At 37.2% G+C, this 22,933-nt stretch overlaps 1 protein-coding gene across 10 annotated transcripts in view; it reads right to left on the reverse strand.

The window, feature by feature from the left end:
• Nin (ninein) overlaps nt 1-22,933 on the reverse strand; it is a 100,323-nt gene that overhangs the window by 13,830 nt on the left and 63,560 nt on the right. For 7 of the 10 annotated variants that reach the window (XM_027929644.2, XM_071607888.1, XM_071607889.1 and 4 more), the window contains 13 exons: nt 22,674-22,795; nt 20,957-21,474; nt 17,920-20,064; nt 16,533-16,658; nt 16,351-16,420; nt 14,516-14,731; nt 11,673-11,786; nt 9,792-9,914; nt 8,897-9,010; nt 7,999-8,145; nt 4,705-4,884; nt 3,014-3,163; nt 1,062-1,163 (listed from right to left, as the gene is read on the reverse strand). In XM_027929644.2, the coding sequence (XP_027785445.2) occupies nt 1,062-1,163; nt 3,014-3,163; nt 4,705-4,884; nt 7,999-8,145; nt 8,897-9,010; nt 9,792-9,914; nt 11,673-11,786; nt 14,516-14,731; nt 16,351-16,420; nt 16,533-16,658; nt 17,920-20,064; nt 20,957-21,474; nt 22,674-22,795 (4,127 nt within the window). The remainder of the gene's footprint in view (nt 1-1,061; nt 1,164-3,013; nt 3,164-4,704; nt 4,885-7,998; nt 8,146-8,896; nt 9,011-9,791; nt 9,915-11,672; nt 11,787-14,515; nt 14,732-16,350; nt 16,421-16,532; nt 16,659-17,919; nt 20,065-20,956; nt 21,475-22,673; nt 22,796-22,933) is intronic. The other 3 variants (XM_071607894.1, XM_071607895.1, XM_071607890.1) reach the window with 2 other exon arrangements.

The following is a 22,933-nucleotide window of genomic DNA, read 5'->3' on the forward strand; positions in this document are numbered from 1 at the left end:
ACTAATCTCCCTATTAGTGAATAAATCGGAGAACATAAAATTGCCAGAAACCTCCGTGGTCATTTAAATGTCAATGTGATATGTTTGCCCTTATTTCTCACGTTATAAAACTAAGCATTAATTTTTAAAGTCAGCTAGCATGTATTCAGCCTTATAAAAAATATTTAAATATCTCTTCTGTCTCATTATTCTGGCTTAAAAATATTTCTATACAATTTTTAAGAGCATAAAAGATATTTTCTATGCATACTTCTCTACCTTATATAAAATTTACAGTTAACTAAATGTTGAAGTAATTAAAATACTTTTATCTACCCAATGCAAAATATCTCAGTTTTACTTATTAAGTTTTACTTATTAAGGAGGGCTTGTATATAAGTTGTTTTCTAATCTTCAATGGTATTCAGTAGTATCACAAGGTAAACTGACTGGAATTCAATGTCCAAGCTGACAAGTTTTCCAAACATTTTTACATTTATCAGATGTACCTTCCAAAAGGCAGTGCTGTGGTATAAGTGCAGTAATGAACAAAGGCAATTCTTCCCCCCGCCCCCAGGGCTTGGGAGTGAACCTAGGGCCTTGCACATACTAGGAAAGTGCTCTGTCACTGAGCTACACCCCCAGTCCTACAATGGCAGTTCTTGAAAATGAACTTAAAAATGCAAATGCTCTCAGATTCCCTGGATAGATTTCCTAACTGAAGAGGTTGTTAGTGAAATACAGGAGTATCAGGACACTGTTAAATACACACCTATGCTGAGAGCTCTAGGCCCCTTGGCCAATATCAGGTAGAAGTTCCTGCCACTGAATTTGTTGAGGTACAGGTCTTGGCATTTTAGGATATTATTTCCTCTTCTGAAAAGCAGTATGGAATTACCTGATCATGTAATTAAGCAAAAATGTCTATTAAACTTGCTAAGATAGATCAAAGAATGCAGCCTGGAAGTATACTCAGATTTTCAGGACAGGAATTCAATGTCAGGTCTAGTTTCTTCCAACAAATGGCTCATTCATGGATTAAAATATTCTTCATAGTTAAGGACATTTGCTTAAAAACTTACCTCCAGTAGCTGCTCATCCAGTTTCACTTGTTTCTTTTTCAGGCCTTCGTTTTCCAAATGAATTGTTTCTAATTCTCGTTCAAGGGAATTCACCTGATTAACCTGTTAAAAAATAAAATTCTTTAATAAGAGAAAATAAACAAACATGAATCGCTCTATTTCATTTTGGTAAATTTGTATTAGTCAGAAATCTTGATTCTTGGAAGAAAATCAAGATAATTCAACAAAGAAAAACAACAATGCAATTCAGTTCAATGCTGATATTTAAGTCATCTGGGTTAAACTAAAATTTAAGTAATGTAGATATCTTTAAAAATATATTTTTAGTTGTAGATGGGCACAATACTTTTATTTATTTATTTATTTTTATGTGATGCTGAGATTAAACCCGGTGCCTCACACATGCTAGGCATGTGCACTACCACTGAGCTACAATTGTAGCACCAGTAATGTACGTTTAATCATTACTTCTTGCATGTAACAGATTCTTTAAGGCAGTTGACTTTTAACCTCTGTGTCATCCACTGTAAGAAATGTTTTATTCTATAACCCCAAACCCACACTGTATGTGTGTGTGCGCACAGTTACTAGTACATGTCACAAAAAGAAAATGTTTATTAGGTAGTAATTATCCTTACCAGGATCCCTATACTGATATTTCCCAGTATATTTCATTAATAAAAAAATGCTGATTTTAACTCAGTTGATTTACTGATCCTCTACTATAGATCTGCAATGGGGAAATCACTGTTTTGAGAGTATATAAATTTTGGTTTATATAACTCCTTTTTCGATTTTAAAGATGAAATTAGAAGATTTTATGGGTATCTACTTTTGGAATTCTCTTTATTACAATAGAATCTAATAAGCTACAGGACACTGGGATTCAGAGGATTGCTAAGTAGAAAACATGACACTATTCTAGATGATTTTTGCTTCTATTAAAAAGAGCCAAGGACAGCAGCTAACATTTCTAGGTCCATTTAATATTCATTGTTATTTTAAAACCCATCTTAAGACTTTTCACTTGGTGAGATTATAGATGAAACTTACTCTTTTTCTGACAACTTTACTTAAAAGTAACTGTAATTTCAACTGATATTTCAACTTAGCATACCAATTTTCTTACTACAAATTGTTATACTTTCACAAGTAAAAAAATATGAATATAACAAAATATTGCTCATTCTTCCCATAATTTTAAGCAAATTTTTTAAAAAATAGGCATCTGTTCCATTGGCTCTTTTTTTTTAAAATATACCTTTATTTTATTCATTTATTTTTATGTGGTGCTGGGGTTTGAACCCAGTGCCTCACATGTGCAAGGTAAGCACTTTACCACTGAGCCACAACACCAACCCCTTAAATGGTTTTTAAGAAGAGGAGGATATTAGAGAAAACTGAGTTTAAGTTTAGGAAAAGAAAAACAAGTAACAACAGAAATCATGAGAATAACATGATCTAGAACCTTAACTCCATGAGAAAAGTATAGAAAGCAACTGGAGCTGGGCTACAAAAGTTTGTCCATGTGGTAGCCAGCCTCCAAGATGGCACCCAATGGTTCCCACCTCACAGTCTGAATCTGTCATGTAGACTTCTCTCAGACCACATCAGGACTAATCTGGGTATGTACAGACAACAGCAAAAGTGATGGTATGCCACTTCCAAGATTATGTTATGAAAGGCAGTATAGCTTCTCTCTTGGTCTTTTGGTGCCGTGTGTCTCTTATTATCACCTCAAGAAGAAATCAGCTGCCACATTTGGGCTGGGGTTGTGGCTCAGCAGTAGAGGGCTCACTTAGCAGGTGTGAGGCACTGGGTTCGATCCTCAGCACCACATAAAAATAAATAAATAAAATAAAGTCATTTTGTTCATCTACAACTAAAAGAAAAATTAAAAAGAAAAAGAAATAACCCAGGTATACACATAGTGTATACCTCTCCAAACTCACCTTCTTATTAGTAGGAGATTGTTCTTTCTGAAACTGATCACATTCTCTCTTTAAGTTCAACTTTTCTTGCTCTGTGGGTTTCACAGTACCTGATGGGTTTAGATGTTTTTGGTGCTTGGAGGGAAGAAGGTTGGATTCCAACTGACGAACCTAGCAAAAACAAATGTTAAGAGGAAAAAATGGTTATGTAATCATGTAGCCAGAAAAAAATAAAAAATAAACATATGGGGCTGGGGTTGCGGCTCAGTGGTAAAGTGCTTGCCTAGCATGTGTGAGGCCCTGGATTCAATTCTCAGCACCTCATAACAATAAATGAATAAAATAAAGGTCCATCAACAACTAAAAAATATTAAAAAAAAAAATAAACGTGCAAGTAAAGTTTTAATTCAGTACTTGGGTTCTGTGTCATTAAAAGTCTTTTCTTAGCAGGGTGCCTGTATTCCTAGCTTTAGGGAGTCTGAGGTGGGAAATCATTTGAGCCTAGGAGTTGGAGATCAGTCTAGCTAGGCAAGATAGCAAACTTGACCACATATCAGAAACCAAAAATGAGAGCAATAAAAAATATTTTTCAGTCTAGCTTGCCAATTTTTTTTTTTTTTTTTTGGTACCAGGGATTGAAGCTAGGGGTGTTTAATCACTGAGCCACATCCCTAACCCTTTTAAAATATTTTATTTAGAGTCAGGGTCTTGCTAAGTTGCTTAGGGCCTCACTAAGTTGCTGAGGCTGGCTTTGAACTTGTGATCCTTTGGCCTCAGCCTCCTGACAGGCTGGGATCACAGGCATGCGCCATCGCACCTGGCTTAGCTTGCCAATTGTTGAAGCTTACTTTTATGGATTTCCAATGATCCTTTCTAGGTAAATCTGGCTGGGTCTATAAACCTAACATTGTAAGTATCGGACAAGGTAGAAGGGATCTATCAAGACTCCAAGAGTCAAATTGTGATGTGATTATCAAGATCACAGACATAGCAGTCCTAGTCCCTGCAGCTCTGGCATGAGTATAACTTTCACAAGTGAACAGTCCCATCTATTCTGTATCAGACTGCTTGTACCTGAAACAGTACATTCGCACTATTAAGTTCCACGAGGACAGGGACCATGTCTTTCTTGTCCCCCACCATGGCTTCAGTGACAACAGTTTCTAAAGGAAAATCTGTGCTCTAGTTTCTCCTCAGTAGAGGTGCTGAAGCACAGATTAAATATAAACAGTGAACTTAAGAGCAGAAGTAAGGAATTCAAGCATAGTTTGTTGGTTGAAAAAGATCTTTAAAAATCACTTTAACCTTGAAATGCTGACTCTAACTAACTCCTTATAAGGAGCTAGACCCATAAGATCTGAGTCTAATTTTGTCATTTTTGTAACTTCTGGTCTGGGCAGCTATCCAATTGGAATAAGAACTATATGGTTGACATAATTTCTACGAGTCTATATTTTTTATATCAGGATTAAAATCACAGATTTATTTTAATATAGAACTCCTTATACAAAATGAAAAAAATATTTTCTAAACATACTTGGATAAAATTATATGTAAGTAAATGATAAATGATACACTCTTAAAATAAGTCTTCTTTCACAGGCTACTCAAATCTGTACCCTAGAACCACTTCAATCATATCACACATTCATTTTCATATCAAACTAATCCTTTTCAGACATATGTCATGATGTGCCAGCCTTTGGAGTTACCTTTTCCCGGGAGTGTGTGAGTTCTGCTTTGGTGTTCTGTACCACAGTCTGGAGTCTCTCATTCTCTTGCCAAAGCAGCTGTTGTTCCTCATTTATCAGATGATCCAACTTGTCCCAAGACAGCCTTTTCTGCTGGCTATGGAGCCCTGATGGATGGGTGGCTTTTTCTGGGTCCCAGTTCTTAAGAGAGAATAGCAGAGGTAAGCCTTAAAATGACCCTGATGGGTCATTTCTGTTTTAAGAATTGTATCCTATTTACCTAATGACATCAATACTCATTAAGCACCTTTCAACCTTTTTTGTGTGCCTAATGTGTATAGATATGAATAAACTATATTCTTAGAATATAGATATGATATGAATATAGATATGAATAAAACTATATTCTTGGAATTTGATTTTAAAAATCAGGTTTGGAAATTCTCTGTTCAAAATGGCCTTTGGGAAAACTGGCCAGTCAGGTTCAATAGCAAATAGGATTACAGAGCAAATCCCAGTTACTAATAGGATCCAAGTATATGGAAGTTGGTGGCATGAAAATTGCCTTATTCTTAGGAAGTTATCTTTGAACCTGTATAATACTCTTTTTCAAAAAATATACATATATTTGTATAGATATATACAAATGGACACAATGGCTTTATTTATTTATTTATTTAATGTGGTGCCAAGGATCAACCCCAGTGCCTACCATATGCTAGGCTAGTGCTCTAATACTGAGCCCTAGCCCCAGCTCCTGAACCCAGATTATACTATTTTCCGAGATCAGACGAGATCGGGCGTGTTCAGGGTGGTATGGCCGTAGACCAGATTATACTATTTTGATTAACAGAAAACACAAAAGGAACTCTGAAAGGCACTGCCAACCTGAAACCTTTCACCAGCCAAACTTTTTCGTTTTCACATATGAAATCATATCCCTTTTTAGAATCCCAAAATACATATTGTCCATGTAATTGAGGCTTGGATTCAGAAATGTGCTTTAAATTACCAGAGTGATATATTTTTTTGAACTAAAAATAATTTTAAAAAACAAAAACAAAAAAGCAATACAACTAAGTCAGTCTCCTGCCTTTTAAGCTAAATATGAAAAATAAAAAAGGTAGAATCTCATTTAGAAAAAGAGTCAGCTCAAAAGTAATTTTTACAATACAAACTACATTATTTTTAAAAAGTACCACCAAGAGATAAAAATAACTGAATTAGTGACTACTTTCACTATAGACAAAATCTTAACATCCACCTAAAGACTAGCATCTACAAAATTCTTAATTTACTTGTATACAGATTGATTAGCATTTGTGATAGTTTAAGATGAGATACTTTTTTTTTTAAGTTGTTGACAGACCTTTATTTTGTTTATTTATTTTTATGTGGTGCTGAGGATTGAACCCAGTGCCTCACCCATGCTAGGCAAGTGCTGTACAACTGAGCCACAACCCCAGCCACTTTCTAACAACACTGTAATGTGCCAGCTAAGGCTTTAACCAGCTCTTCCTGGTCTTCCTGGTACCATAGGTGAAACCCATTAGGTGGCAATGAATTATCTCCTGAAATTCACCATTGTTGTTTTATGCAATAGTTTTCCTTCTCAGGAAAAGCTTACTTTTCTTGCAGCCCTTGTGTGTGTTTCTTGATTAATTTCTTATAATGTTTTTCTTGACTTAATTTTTTTAGTCACATTAAAAAATAGGATGCTCTTACATATCAAAGTTTGGAAGTGTTTTAATTTCATTACTACAAAACTCAACTCAGCTATGGTGTTTTGACTTGTTCAATACCAAAAAATTACCTTTTGATATACTTTATATTTTCACTTATATGACGTTCAGAAACAAGCATCTCTGACCTATGGTGACACAAGGTACATAAATCCGTCCCTTCCCAAGAGCCTCTCCTCTCACTGGTTCAGTGGGCACCCACATGGAAAGTCAGTTTGGCCCCAGAAGAGTGACTGTGAAACATATTTGCTGAGAACTTTAGGCAGTGGGAAGAGCAATCTGCTTGGCAGAGGGAAGCAGAAAGTGCTTCCATTCAAAAGTGTAAGTTTGCCCTTTGTAATAAGGAGTGAGACTAGCTGTGTGTGGATTCATGAAGGGGCTGGGACTGGTGGAATGCTTGGAGTCCCTCAGCTTGCCACCCCAGCTCCCTTTGGGTTGGTCACCTCCTGCAAGTTTAGAGGAATTCAGAGGCTTCAACTGCTGTAGTTTGGACACTTGCCATATCCCTGAGCACATCGACTGGGGGATCCAGATAGATCCACAGGCTTGGTGGGTGGCCATGTTCCACCTTCCAAGTACAAAAAAAGAGGCATTGGGAGTGAATGTAGTTGAACTGTGGATAACTTTGCCCTAGCACAAGCTAGTGGGCAAGGAAGGGTGGAGCTCAGCCTACAGACTGCCCTAACTGGTTTGGCCCCTTTGTGTTGGAGCTGAGGACGAACACACAGGACTGAAGCTGCAGCCTGCAACCTCGCCCCCCCCCCCATACCTGGTGGATTCCAAAATTAGAAATCCCAGAAAAAAGTATATCCACTTAAAATACTTTGGACAAAAGGAATCTTAGCCTCTTTTTGTTTCTGCCTTCATTATGTTCTATGTTGTTTTGTTTTCCCTCATTTTATACTTTTATCTAATTTTAAATTAAATTTTAAAAAATTATTTAATTGGATTTTTTCTTTCCTTCTCATTTTTATTTCCTCTTTTCTTTCTTCTTCTTCTCTTTTCCCTCCCCTCCCCACTTTTCAATATTTTAGTACTAATTTTACTTTAATTAATATGTCCTAGTGTAGCTTATTCTATATTATTTCCTCTCTTTGGTTAGTAGACCTGTAGAGGTAATTTCTAATAGGGTTTTTTTTTTAGATGGACACAGTATCTTTATTTATTTATCTATTTATTTATTTATTTATTTATGTGGTGCTGAGGATCGAACCTAGTGCCTCACGCATGCAAGGCAAGCGCTCTACAACTGAGCTACCGGGGGTAATGGGTGGGTAGAAATGCACAAAAGTATGTTATATGCATTTACAAATATGTCACAATGAAATCCACATAAGTAATAAGAACTAATAAAAAAAGTATTTCAAAGGAACTTCTCTTTATAAAACAAGTGGGTATCAGTATTATCAACTCAAGCGGACACAAGAGCCAGCTGGGTGCCAGAAATGTTCTATATTTTGACTAGTGGTAGTTACACAAACACATTCACAAAAATACAACTATATGTAAAATTATATATATCTATATGACCACATTATAGAAGAAAAAGGTGTGCCTCAATAAAAAAAATTACCTTGTCACCCACATTCTGAAGTTGTTTGTGTAAAGACATCACTTCCTGTTTCAAAGCTTCCTTTTCCTGCTGAGTCACTCGGAGGTCAGATTTAATCCGAGACATTTGAAGATTCACATTCTGCAGGGTTTCCTCTAAATTCTGAACCTGCATGAAAAGAATAAGCTTACACTGCTACCCAAACCTCACGGTCTTACTGCCACCATGTCCAGGAATGAATAAACAGGGACTAGAGAACTCCAAGGCTCCTGCTTCTGCTTACTATATCCAGTTCTCTTTTCAGTAGTTTGGTGGAAACCCAGGATATTATGTAGGTTTACAAGATGCTAAATTATGTTTAGGAAAATGGTAAACTGTGCCTGGAGCAAGGTAGTGCTGATAGTCACCTGGTAGATCGCCAAGTGATAGCTGACAAAAGAGTGCCGACTGGCATCACAAAAGGTGGCTTCACTGTGTCCTGGAGAAACTGCATTTCAGCCTGTGGTATTGGTTTGTAAATGATCTCTTCATTGAAAATAATAATATATGCTTGTAGAATCCTATTTTGCACTGATATCTCATATATATATTTCCATTAAAACTTCAAATTTTGTAAAAGGAATGTTGATAGAGATCTTTAATAGGGCATGGACCTGCTTCAGAAATCCTATTTCTAAATTGGGAACAAACACTGATTTCAATATACTATTCTCAAGGTTTCATAATAAGTAATCTCATAATTAAAGAACTTTGAAGGAAATGTTGTTTGCATTATATGGACATACTATATAACGTATATGTAAAATTGGATACTATGTGATCATTCTGAGCCCACCTGGAGTATTCTTTCCACTGGGATTTCTACTGGAAGACATAGGAAAATATTCATGTGGTGATGAAACAGGAATTGTCCACATACCTTTTCCTGTGAAGCTACCAGCTGTGACTTCAAGCTCTCACTCTGGTGCTCCCAAGACTTTTGTTCTTGCTTCATTGTAGCAATTCTGTGCTCTAAACGTCTTGATTTTGCCACCTGTTTCAGGAAGAGAAGCAGGTTAAGAAGGCATTTTTGCAAACATACCTAGCCTCAATTTATCAGCCTTTGCTTACACTGTCAAGAACAAGTACCATCTACATGGGAGATCAGGGAAAGGAAAAATAAAGTAGAAGTTTTCCTGACTCTGTTCTACTTCTAATTTTGAGTCTTTTCATTTTTGGGTTTTCCCATTTTTTTTTTTTTTCCCCTCACTGCCTCTTTTTTTTTGGTAGTTGTAGATGGACAGAATGCCTTTATGTTATTTGTTTATTTTTATGTGGTGCTGAGGATCGAACCCAGTGCTAGGCAAGCGCTCTGCCGCTGAGCTACAGCCCTAGTCCCATGCCTCATATTTTGATGGTAGGAAATGTTGGGCTGGAAGGCAATTAGAAATCTCAGGAGTGTACTGTAACAGGAAAACACAGAATAAGGCAGGTAGGGAGAAAGAAAGCAGAGGTTTTAGATCTGCTAAGGAAACTAATAGAAAAAATTGTCTATGAAATAGATTTCAGATTATTAAAAACAATGTATCAGTTATAGCATATAGAACAGTAGCATTATTGTATGTAGATATTATATATTTAAGCAGTATCCCGATATACTAAAATGAGACAAAGTCACAATCTTGGCTTCATGAGATCTAAGGTAATGTAAGACCAGCTGAAATGCTGTTCCAGGAAACTCTGGAACATGGGAGGCCCGTGGTTGAGTACCCCCAGAGAAATGCTCTTTAGGGAACACATTCCATGATGTGGTAAAATCTTATTGTTTTTACTACCTTATCCACGTAGCTATTTAATTCTTCACTCAGAGCTTCTTTTTCTTTCAGCAGTTGTTCATTGTAGCTTAGAACACTAGAAATTTTTTGCTGGAAGTCAGAGAGATCAGGACATCTGTGCAGCTGTAAGAGATAAACAAATGAGCCCCACCATCATCTCCTGGCTGTGTTCAGAAAGAGGTATTTATAAACAGGGCATTTTCATGACTGCTGAGATTTCCCTATCTGTAGATATTTCAGAGGACATATAAACTCTTGCAGACTATAATTAACTTTAACAAACTGTTCCCTGCTGGCTTCTCTTTCACTCCCCAGTTCAGTGCTGCAATGTCTGCTCAGATGGACTCAGACAGACATTGTTAAATAATGATCCCAGCTTTCAATTTCACCTTCAGGGTAAAATAACTGTACTGCCATTCTGCCATCCATCTAACTTGTGCACAGTGACACATTATATTGTCCTCATGCTTTTTCAACTAGAAAAAAATCTTTTTTCAAAAAACGTAGGTCAAGAATATAGCATCAGCATGAACCAAATACAAGGTATCAACACAAGGGTTGTTTAAGAATATAACAATCTGTGTTTTCTAGCTTGTTTCATGTGCCCTTTCCTTTGGAGGATGCCTAAGTTGACTTCCCAGTAGAGTGTTGCTAACGTGAATGCTGGGCCTTCTTCCTCTCCATGTTACAAACCAGGCTGTTTCTTTGCAGCATCAATGTTGGTATTATTGACACTTTGGGCTGAATTAATTCTTTTGGCGGCAAGGGTGGGAGGTTGGGGGGAGGGAAACTGTCCTGTACACTGTAGGTTGTTTTACAGCATCTCCAGCTTTACTCACTAGATACTGTATCCCCATTTGTGAAAACCAGAAGATCCTAGACATTGCTAAATGTGCCAGGGTCAGGGAACAAGCCCCCCATCTAATCCTGTTGATAATCATGGATTTAAAGAGGCCACTTGTTTCTTACACCTCTTAACCCTTCCCCACATTTTATAAATGTTTAATTTTCCACCCTTGCACTTGACTTTCACATTTTTCAGTTCTTTAGTATCATTCCGACAGGGCCATCTTTCTATGTCCTGCTTGAAGTTGTTTTACATTTCGCTTTAGAAATAGTTATGACAAATAGATTTTACTGGTTGAATCTTGTCTTCAATTGGCAACAAATCTAACATACTTTGGAAGAATAGGCCAGAAGGATATATTGGTCTAATGAAGAGCCTTCTCCTTCACCCAGGACCTTGCAAATTCCCAGAAAGCTTATTATCATTTTGGATGTCTACAGACTGACATGTGATTTCTGCGGATGCTATTTGTGTTTCTTTTCAGTGCAATAGGTAGAAGGCATAGAAGTGCTTGCAAGCTATGATCCATGATATCACATACAATGGCACATGCTTTCTAGGTCTGAGCTGTAGGCAATGACAATGGGCTGACCTTCCCTTACTCAGGGGTCTGGCGCCTGACGAAATAATTACAAGGAAGGACGCTCAGAGGCACCACCTTCACCTGTATCCTCACAAATCAGAGTAAACAGAGTAAGGAAAGTTAAGAGCAGAAGTCACCTTCTTTTTAAACAAACTAATGCTACTTTTTTTCTCCCTGGCCAGGAGAAAGTAGAACAACCAATTCCTTGGGTTGAAATGGTTGGGCTTCATTTACAGTAATAGAATTTTGGAGTCTACAACCTTAACTAGAAGGAAATATGGATAATTACCAATAAGAGCTCTTGCGAATGGACTTGTCCTTTAAGTCCTCAGCTTTACCAAGCAATAAGCTAGTTGAGGGGACTGAGTGCAAAGGATGTTTGGTGCTAGAAACACCAGACTAGGGGGGCACAGTCTGCTCCCTCAGCCCCTCTAGTGGTATGCAGCCTTACTTGTTTCATTTTCTCCAGTTCATCTTTGAGAAGGAGGTTCTCCTGTTCCACAATATGAGTCTGTATTTTAACTTCAGAAAGTTCTGCTTCCAAAGAAGACACTAAAGTAGAGGACTAAGAGAAAAATAAAAACTCAGATAATAGATACATTCACTCAGGCTGGGGAGACAGACCAGGTTCACAGAGGGCAGTAAGTATGAAGGAAACAACGACACCAATTCAACCACAGGCTGCTTTATGAACTTTGTCCTTGTTTTTAAAGGAACTCACTAAAGCCATCTTAAAAGGCTTTCCTCTTAAATAACATGAATAGGATTCCTAAGGCAGTTTTTGTACATTTCTCCACTATGGGGTTACTTTTTCTTGTCAGAAAAGCTTTTGAGGGCTGGGGATGTGGCTCAAGCAGTAGCGTGCTCGCGTGCGGCCCGGGTTCGATCCTCAGCACCACATACAAACAAAGATGTTGTGTCCGCCGATAACTAAAAAATAAATATTAAAAAAATTCTCTCTCTCTCTTTCTTAAAAAAATGGGTAAATAAAAGAAAAAAAAATCTTTCAAGTTTAAAAAAAAAAAGAAAAAAGAAAAGCTTTTGAGATTATGAAATTTCTGTTTTCCAATTTTCTGCTTTATTAATGTCTGATTAGTGGATTTTGGCTACAATAATTATTACTTGGGTGTTTTGCCTAGGGATGATTTTCTGTTTTTGTCTTTCTACATTTTTTAATTATCATTCTGAAATGAATTCTGTAAATTCTCCCTATTTAATCAATTTTTATGTTAATATGGACTCAGGTATTTATTATAGTCTGTGTTTACTTTATTCTATTATATATCTATTTTGTAGATGACTTAATTCTTTTTTTCCTAAAATATGTTTCTAGTTATAAATGGACACAATATCTTTATTTATTTATTTTTATGTGGTAGTGAGGATTGAACCCAGTACCTCATTCATGAGGGGCAAGTGCTCTAACTCTGAGCTACAGCCCCAGCCCCTCACTGAATTCTTTTCTTCCCCAGTGTGGCTACATCCTGCATGCTGTTGGGCTCCTGTAGCGTTTATGTTCCATTTTGGTACCCTCCCCATCCCCACATCTTGAATGGATTCACTTATGCTTTTCTTGTGAGAGTACTGGAAGATGTAAAACAGTGCTGGGGATGAGCAGCTTCATGAAAATGAGTAGGTACATGGGTATTTTCTAATGTCTCCTTTCTCACATATGTGGAGGCACATAGAGATACTCTTGAATATTTTTTTCACGTAACATTGTGTTCTGGAAATTATTTCACATAGAGAGCTTTCTTATTTTTTTCTCGAACAGTACTAATGTGGTATGGATGTACCCACCACATTTCCTCCACCACTCCACTGTGTAGGAGCATCTAGGTTGTTGGCACTATTTTGCAATTACAAACAATGCAGCAATGACTAACCCTGTGTATATGACCTTTGATATTGTTGCAAGTATACCTTTAGGTTATATTCCTAGAAGTGAGATTGCTAGGCAAAAGTTTGTTATTTATTGCCAAATTTACCTGTGCACTGATGATATAATTTTGCATTCTCACCAGCAATGTATGAAAATGTTTGTTTTTCCACAGCTTTTGCCAACAGAATATGTTGTCATATTTAAAAATTACTGCTGGTCTTTTAGGTGATAAATTTCACATTAGTGTTGTTTAATTTGCACTTAACTAATTATGACTGATTTTGAACACTTTTTCATAGATTTGAAGACCATTTTTATCTCTTTTGTGAATTGTTTGTTCATATCTCTTTCCAATTTTGCTATCAGATTTTATATCCTTAATTTTTAAGAGTTCTTTACCCGTAGAGGTATGAGCTCTTCTCTCTGTAGTTATGTTGTAAATATTTTCTCCTACTTCGTCAGTTGTCTTTTGACTTTATATAATTTTTTTTTGCCATGCAAAATTTTTTTTCTTGTATTGCCCTGTTTTAGAGTCATAGTTGGCCTTTTTTAAAATGATAGTTAAAGGCAAATTCACCCATCATGTTTTCTTTTAGTACTTGTACTGTTTTTTTTTTTTATATTTAGACTTCTAATACAATTAGAATGTATCCTTATATATGTTATGAAACATGGATCTAATTTTATCTATTTCCAAATGTCTATGCAGTTGGTCAAACATCACTTATTAAAATAAAGAAGAAGAAGAAGAAGAAGAAGAAGAAGAAGAAGAAGAAGAAGAAGAAGAAGATGATCCATCTTTACTCCAGCAGTTTGAGAAGCCACCTTTGTCACCTACTGTTATTTCTTGGCATGTGTGGGAGACTGGCTCCAGTACTCTCCACAAATACCCAAGCCCCCAGATAACCAAGTCCCTTATGTAAAATGGCATAGTATTTACGTATACCTATTCACATTCTCCTGTGTATTTTAACTCATCTCTAAATTACTTATAATACCTAGTAAAGTATAAATGCTATGTAAATAGTTGTTATAATGTATTGTTTAGGGAATAAGAAGAAGAAAAAGAACTCTGTTCAGTTCAGATGCAATTTTAAAAAACAGTTTTGGTCAGAGGTTGAATCTATGGATGTAGAAACCATATATTAGAAGACTGACCATACTAGGTATCCATTAGTATTTGTATCAAATTCAAGACTTTCTAGTCCATTTATCTGTCTGGGATAGGGATTAATGTTCCAGTACCACACTGTTTTAATTATTATATTTATGCATAAAAAATTTAATACAAGCATTTCTTCTAGTTCTTGAGATTTCCTTAAAAAAAGGAAAAAGAGAGAGAGAGAGAGAGAGAGAGAGAGAGAGAGAGAGAGAGAGAGAGAGAGAAGTTGTAGGGTGGCTGCAGATCATACCTGCACTTTACAGTGTTCTAGTTCTTCTTTCAGATCAGACTTTTCTTGTTCCCATTCCTTGAATTTACTATTTCCTGGCTCTTTTTCCTTCTGGCATAGCATTGCTGCCAGACGTTGATTAAGTTCTTGCAATTCTTCCTGGTTTTGAGAGTTCTTTTGGCTAAGCTCTGCATTTTCCAAATCCAACTGTTGGTTTTTGATTTTTAAATCTGAAATCTAATTAAAATTGAAATACATTTTTAAAACTTGTTACCCTGCTTCTGCTAAAAAACAGACTTAGAAACTAATTCTTTTTTCCTTTCTATATAAAGTTTAAAAGTAAGTATAAATAATAACAGAAAAAATATGTACCCATTATTACAAATTCGGTCATTCAGAAGTGTATGAGACACAGCTTAATCCCATCCTTTAGGATGATCTATTGTTTGCAACAGGATATGTAAACCACTAGATCATTTTCTATGAATACACATTTCTATGAATATATAAAACCCACATACACATAGAGATTCTTTTCTCTTTTTTAAGCAAAAAATTAGATCATTTCATGTTTGGATAGCCTGCTTTTTCCACTTATAATATCTTACAGATGCTTATGCTTTCCATGAGTGTTTGGAAATTATGTGTTTCTTCTTATGGTTATAGGATATCCCAAGTAGCAAGATTTTCCATAATGTATTTAGCCATTCTGCACTGATAGACATATAGGTTTGTTATAATTATTTCCTTTAATTATGAGGAAACAACCCATCTATATCTGGTATCATTTTACATTTAGGATAATATCTTTTAGAAGCAGCGTTGTTGGGTTAGAAGGTATACATAAACATTGTTGTTTTGATAGATGTCTCCCAAATCTGTTCTTCAGAGTGCTACCAATTTACAATCCTATTGGCAATGTATTTCTCGTTTCCTCACAACCTTTTGAATCCTAGATGATATCAACTTTTAATTTTTGCTAGTTCAATTGAGAAAAAAAGAAACTAATTTATACTTCCCTCGTTATTTTGAGGATACCCATCTTTTATGTGTTGTATTATTTTTGTATAATTAGAGCATTCAAACTGATTACCTATTTTTCAACTGGGCTTTACCATTTTTCTACCTTTTTTTTCTTTTTTTTTTTTTTTTTTTTGTGGTGCTTGGGATTGAACCCAGAGTCTTGTGCATGCAAGGCCAGCACTCTACCAACTGAGCTATATTCCCAGCCCTGCTTTACCATTTTTGTAAGAGTACAAAATACATTTTGGATGTTAAAACCCTGTACATTTCAAGTGCTGATAATACTCTTTTCCCAGAATGTTCTCGTCTTTTGACTATTTCAGACATAATCTTAAATGTTCTTCACGTGCTCAACTACATGTTACAAGATTATATAAAATGAACATTGAATGGCACAAGCTATCTGAATAAATTATGATTCTGTGAAATGATATGCTGATTAGCTGGCATTCCATATCTGTGAAATTCTGTCCTTATCTTTCTGCTTTTAATCATGATGAGGAAAAAGAAAGGAACTAACATTGACTGAAGCTGCACAAGGGCTAGAGCTAGTATTCTAGGTGTACTTTAGAGGTATCCCAACTCCTGCTGGTTATAAAGCTTGCATTAAGCACACAGGATCTAGAAACAATATCTACATTATTTTCTAAACAGAAACCCAGTTTAGAGTCAATGAGAGGTGAGTTTCCATTTTTAAACTCAGAATTTACAACTTTACTATCATTAGCAATGTACTATTCTAGGAATATATTTAATTACTATAAATTTGTAAATTTCAAATAAAAAAAGGAAATTTCAGAATCAAGAAACATTGGGAAATACTGTTTCCTTACCTGTTTTTTTAAATTTTCAACCACCTTCTGAACTTCAGCTTTTTCCTGTTTTACAGTTTCTATTTTTTGCCTAAAGGAAAAATGAAAATTTAATTTGGGGGCTAGGCTTTAAAAGTTGAAGTTAAATAGTTTTTTAGTCCTTACAAAATGTCTTAAGAAAATTCAAATATACTCTGTCTTACCACAGTTCTTCCTGAGATCCACTTAATTTTCCTAATTTCAGGCTAGAAATGCTATCTTCTTCATTTAAAGTAGTAATTTCATTTCTCAAAATAGAATTCTCCTCTTGAAGCTTTTCAGATTCATATCTGAAGTACAGAGATTTTTTTAAAAAGTTATAAGGCAGTCATCTGGCATCTTTGGAAAATATTTTTTAGTAACTTCCAATAAAGTAAGTATTGCATGCCAGTTAAAAAGAAAAGTCTAAATTAGTGGTCTCTTGGTCCTTGGAAATCAAGTTTTGACATAACGATTTACTTCTTTTGGGAAGTAAGAATTTCACTAAAAGACATCAGGGGAGTGTGGCTAAAAAAAAACTTGAGCATGGAGATGGGCATTGAGATTCAATATCAATCTGGTGGTTGATTTTCTCAATGGCAGGCATATTGCTTTGAACAAATGGCTTTATTTATCTCAGTCTCAAGGCCTCCCTGCTCTGAATAGACATAAACCAAATTACTAAGCTGTAAGAGTTTTAGTTTTATGCCCACAGGGATCTACAGAAAGAAATTTTACTACATTAATCAAAGGGCCACACTGAAATACGTATACTGTTTACTTTGAGATTCTATTCATCTCATTATATGCTGATGTTTTGAACTAAAAATGGCCTGAGGAAGGAGAAACTATCTCAGGATTGTTTTGTTTTATACCATTAAGATATTTTAAACATGATGTAATATTTTACAAGATGTTTTTAGATACCAATTTTGCTAGAAGATTCATATTTCATAAAATCAAGTGGGCAATAGTTTACATTAGTTCTATCTTTGTTGCTACTCTTTAAGCATATTTATTAGAAACTAGGAGCTCCTTGGTAAGTATATGCTCTAAGATAAATTTCTATTGTTTTTTGAATATCAACATGAACTTCAAGTTATCTAAGTGAAAAACTATAAGCTACAAAACATCTTTCCTATATTAGTATAAGAATTTTTAATCTACCAAGAGAGTTAATAATACACAAAAGCCATTCATGCTTATATAACGTGTTTCATCAAAATTAGGAAAGTAATTGACATTGAGCAAAATAATAGCTATCCATCCAAATAAAGTAAGTGCTAGAAAAGAGGTAAAGTTGTACAGTGGTGATGCATGTGGTTAAACAGCAAACACTCGCCATTTTGAACTTTCACACTCCATATGAACACATTTATTTGCTACAAGGAAGAGAATGCCTCCAAGGCAAGGTTATTTGTTAATATGACACAGAAGCAGAAGGAAGTCTAGGGTACTGCTCTTTTCTTGAAGACTAACAGGTTAGTTTCTCTATGTACGGAAAGCAGTGCAAGTTAGATTCGATCAGGTGCTCTGTGGGATTCCGTGAAGTCTAGAATGTACATACGTTACCTCAGAAGTTCAACTTTCTGCTGCATCTCACTGCATGTGATTTGCAAGTCATGCATCATTGCCTTCAGCTCTTCCTCCTTCTCTCCCTGAGAAGGTACATCTTTCTGCTTAACTAAGGTAGTGACTCTCTCCCTTAACTTTCTAGTCAGCTCCTGTAGCTTCTGTTTCTCCAGTTCTAACTCTGCTATTGTGGCCTGACGCTGAACATGTTTATCTTGAAGGCCTAGGAGAACAGGGCTTTCCTCCAGTATAACTTGAGTCCCACCTCTGGAATTTTCTTGATATGTCTGAACTGTTCCATACACCTGAGGGATTTCATGTGCTTTTATTTTTTTGGAGATTCGCGTTCTGCCCTGCTCAAGGCCCTGGTTTTCTTGGTTGCATTCTTCTAAAATATGGCATGCCCTCAAAACCTCAGGCACACACTCTTCCAGCATCTGATTGAGTTCAAGTACCTTCTCATCACACTCGACCTTCAAGTTGTCTGAACAGTCTTCCCACAAGGAGAAGGAGCCACACTGCAAGGCTGCTCTTTCCTGCAGTTTTTTAATCTTCCCTTGAAGCTTCAAAACCAGAACGTTTAGCTCCTCGTTTTCTGTTTTGACCTCATCATAACTCTTCTCCAGGCTAAGGAATGTTTCAGTCACTTCTTCCACTTTCTTTAGCTCATCCTGCAACCTGAAAACCTCCACAGTGAGCTCTTTGTTGTTCTCCAGAGCCTCCTCGTAGCGTGTCTCCATCACTCTCAGCTCTTCCTGGAGGCAGTCATTTTCTCTGCTTGCATCTTCATATAGCAGCTTATACTTGGGAGAAGCCTCAGGGATTCTCTCAAGCATTTTTAGTTTCTTTTTTAGCACAGAAACATCAAAAAGCAGGTCCTGTTTCTTTTCAGAAGCTCGGTCACAATCTGCGCGTAAGATCATTAGTTGCTCCCGAAGCTGACTAATCTGATTCTTCAGGTCCCAGGATTCGGTCCTGGTCTCTACACTGTTTTCTAGCTCAGAAAAACTCTCTATAGAAGCTTCAGACTCCTCAATTTTGACCTCCTGTCTCTGAACAGAGCTTGTCGCAGTACTCCCCAGGTCCTGGACCTCATCATCTTGCAAGTCACTTAGCCTGCATGGTGCAGTTTCACCTTTTTCTTGCTTCATTTGGTTTGGGGATGAAAATGATTCTGTCTGTTCCATAGAATTTCCAAAAAACTCAGTAGTTGGCTCCTCTAAACAAGATGACATCACCGACCCTGGCTCTAGTCTTTGCAGCCTCTGCTGCAATCTGGAAATCTCAGAAGCCATTTTCACATTTTCCTTCACTGCGCGTTCATGAGCTCTCTGCAAGCTTACAAGGACATCTCCGTTTTCTTCCAACAGCTGTTCCCCTTGCTGAAGCAGGGACATGGTCCCATTTCCTTCCTCCTCATCTTCTCCTGTTGTTTGACAGCTACCCTGAAGCCTGGAGAGAGGATTTGCTGCCTGCTGCATGTCCTTAATTTTATTTTGCAGTCTGGAGATTTCTGTGCTCATCTCAGCCCTCTCTTGATCTGCTTTCTCACAGGTCACTCTGTGGATGGTCTCCATGGCCAGAAGCTTGGCCACCATCTCCTGCCTTTCCTGTTCACGTTCCATTTGTAACTGTTCAAGCTGTTGGCTGGCCAGCTGTTCTGAGGCCCCTGCCTGGCAGAGGACCTGCTCTCGGTCTCTCAGTTCTTTTTCGTGACTGCTCTTCAGCTCAAGTATCTGATCAGACAGTAGATTTTGCTGACTTTCAGATACATTCCGTAGGTCTTCCAGGTCCTGGAGCAGTTGCTCTCTCTCTAGGACCATGCTGTTTAAATGTTCTTTGTATGTCTTCTCCAGCATCTCTCTCTCCTGGGACAGGACCAAAGAAGTTGCTTTCTCCCTCTGAAGAGTCTTCTTAAGCTGCTCCTGGGCTTCTGCATACTCTTGGGTGAGCTCATCCTTCTCAAACTGCCACTGAGATTTCTCCTCCAGTTGCTGTTCTAGAAGGTCCCTCAGCTCTTTGCTGTAGCGCCCCTCTAGGCTTTGCAGAGCATTTTCACATCTCTCAGTGACTTTCTGACAGTCAGCCTGAAACTGGGCTTCTATATGAGAAGTTCTTCTATTATACTCTGTTTCCATTTTTTCCCTAAATGTGGTCAACATACAGTATTACTGAAATTGCCACCAACTCCAGAAACAAACAAAATACATTTTTCCATGCATAGAGGAGGCTGCCAAGCAAACAGTTAAAATTCTTTCTAAAAATGTTCTTAACTTATTCCTCCATGTTTCATGTGTACTGGGAGGAATCACATTTCTAAAAGTTAAGAGTGGCAACTACAATTAATTTGGAAGACAGCTCTCTCTGAAGTTAGGAGAATATTTATGAAACCAAATTCTTTGGCATAGACCTGGATGTACTCACAGATTTTTAAACCAAAGTCTTAAACTGGTATTTCATATGAAATGATGAAATATGTATTGACCTAACCCCTAACTTGGGAAATATATAACACTGCTTCATTTTAATTAAACATGCATTGCAGGATATTAGTCACTTAAATCATACATATTAACAAATTCATTTTGGGTTTGTTTCTTATTTAATAAAATAGCAGTATGTCAGGGAGTGAAGCACCAAAGCCCTCAAATGAACTGGGATTTCACAGAAGGAAGGTGAGCACAAATTGTCATTTCGTAACTCTGGGAAGAAATGTAAGGTTATAAACAGCCTTTCTTAGAAAGCAACCGAACCAAAGTAGGAAGAGACCACATTTTGGATCATCTTATCTTCATCTGGAGCCTTAGAAGATAGATTTTAATACCAGAACCACTTTCCTGTTTTAAAAAAAAACAAATAGTTCCAATACTCTCCAAGTTAAGCTTACAAGGGCAAATCAGTTGAAAATTTTAAGAAGAATCTATACAACCCCTGGGCTACTCTGCCCTCTGTTTTTTCCAGGCCTCCTTCACTGACTGGAGCTTCTGACGCCCTGAGGGGATGCGCCTGGGTTGCTTGGCTCCCCTCACATCCTTACCTTCCCTCTTGAAGTTCTCTTTGATGCTTCTCCAAGAGCTCTCTCCTCAACTCCTCTTTCTCAAGAGTGTGCTTCTCCACCAGGCTTGTCAGCTGCTCCTGGTGAGACTGCTCTAGGTCCTGAGTCAAGCCCCTCACCTTCTCCTCCGTCCAGGTGCTACTCTGGATGAGTCCTTCCCTCTCTTGGCTAAAGCCTTCCTCCGCCTGCTGCAGTCGGGCCTTGAGCTCCAGCTCGTGCTCCAGCTCGTGCTCCAGCCTGAGCTCCTCCCTCAGGCGAGCCTTCTCCTCATCCCACGTCACCTGCAGTTGCCTCTTCTCCTCCTCATGCTGGCAGCAGGTCTCCCGGTGCGCCTCCTTCAGTGCCATGACCTGCCCCTGGAGTTCTGCAATTTCACTTTGAAGGTCATTTATTTGTTTTTCCAAGGTGTGCATGCCATGCTCGTACTTCTGCTTCATGGTCTCCTGCTCCTTTTCACAGGTGAGCCTGGTCTCTTCCAACTGCTTTTCATAATGGCGCACCTACAAGCAAGACAGGAAACCACCACAAGATTGTTCAGCTCAAGGCCATGGAAAGGAATGTGATGGGGGCAGCAAGTGTTTTGTTCTGTAATCATTTCTGAATTTTCACACTTTGAAAATAACTTATTTCAAACACCTTAAATAAGATATCTAAGTCTGGCATAATTTGTTTTTTTTTTTAAAAAAAAAAACTTGGTTAAATTATACTAGTTTCTGAGCAACTCTATTAAGAACTGGGAAGACCCTCACACATAGATACTCTTTGTCTTCCCATGAGTCCTTTCCAACTGAAACTTAAGGTCTTAAAATATTTAATTAATATTTTTAATATTAATATTTAATTAATTCAAATTTAATATTTAATTAATTATTAATTAATAATTTATTTAATATTTAACTAATTCAAATATTTATTGGTACTACAAGGTACCCTGCAAGCCTCAAGGCAACATAAAATCGACTAAGACATAGTTCCTGCCATTGAAGAGAAACTAGTCTGGACATGGATAAAACAAGTTTACAAGTCAGAACATCAAATATAAAAATCCTAGAAAAAAGAACTACAATGTAGCATGGGGAGTTAGAAAAAGAGAAAAATCAAATTTGCTTAGAAAATTCTGGAATGACTTCCTCTAAGAGGCAATATTTGATGCAAACTCTGGAGGGTAAGTAGACTTTCAAGAGGCAAAAAGCAGTAATAACAGCACAGTTTGTAATAGTGTGAGCTAAAGGGGACAGAGTTTAATGGAGAACCACAAATCACCTAGTTTGGCTAGGGGATAAGAACTTGCATGGTAACAGAGAAGACTGGGAATGTAAATGGAAGTCCCAAGGTGACCTGTTGGGAGGCCAAGGATCATAACCTATACTTAATTTAGTACATAATGCTACATCAAAGGGTTTTTTTGTTGTTTTATTAAGATGTTGAAGTTTTTTTTTAACAAGTTGAAATAACACAATAGCCTCTGAGCTTCATGTTCCATGCTTGCAGGAATGAGTATATTATATTTTAGATAAACTCTCTCAGGAGGAAAAGGGCTTGCCCTCAGCCTGAGGAAGTAGGCTTCTGGTAGCCACCAGACATAGGGAGAAATGCACAGAAAGTCCTGTTGTGTGAGAAAGACTTGGGAAAGCCCCACATGAAAATGGTTGTCAGAGATCAAAGAAATTAGGGATCTGGGTTGGTAAGAGAAACTTACCTTGTCTTCAAGCTCCAGTCTTACGTGACACAAGTCCCTGTGATGTTGTTCTTTCATCTGTTCAATGACCAGCTCAGCCTCGATGCTCATATTGAGTGGATTACATTCTTCAGAACCCAGTCCTAAAAACAGAGGGGACCCTCTGATCCTGTGGCAGGTTCTTTCAGTGACACAATCTGGCATCTGAGGAGGGACCCCCAATTTACCTAAGGCATAACTTTCAGCCTAAATTTCCCCAGATGTGAGCTACTGGAAAATAA

The sequence above is a fragment of the Marmota flaviventris genome, chromosome 2 (assembly GCF_047511675.1).
Source record: "Marmota flaviventris isolate mMarFla1 chromosome 2, mMarFla1.hap1, whole genome shotgun sequence".
Lineage (NCBI taxonomy): Eukaryota > Metazoa > Chordata > Mammalia > Rodentia > Sciuridae > Marmota > Marmota flaviventris.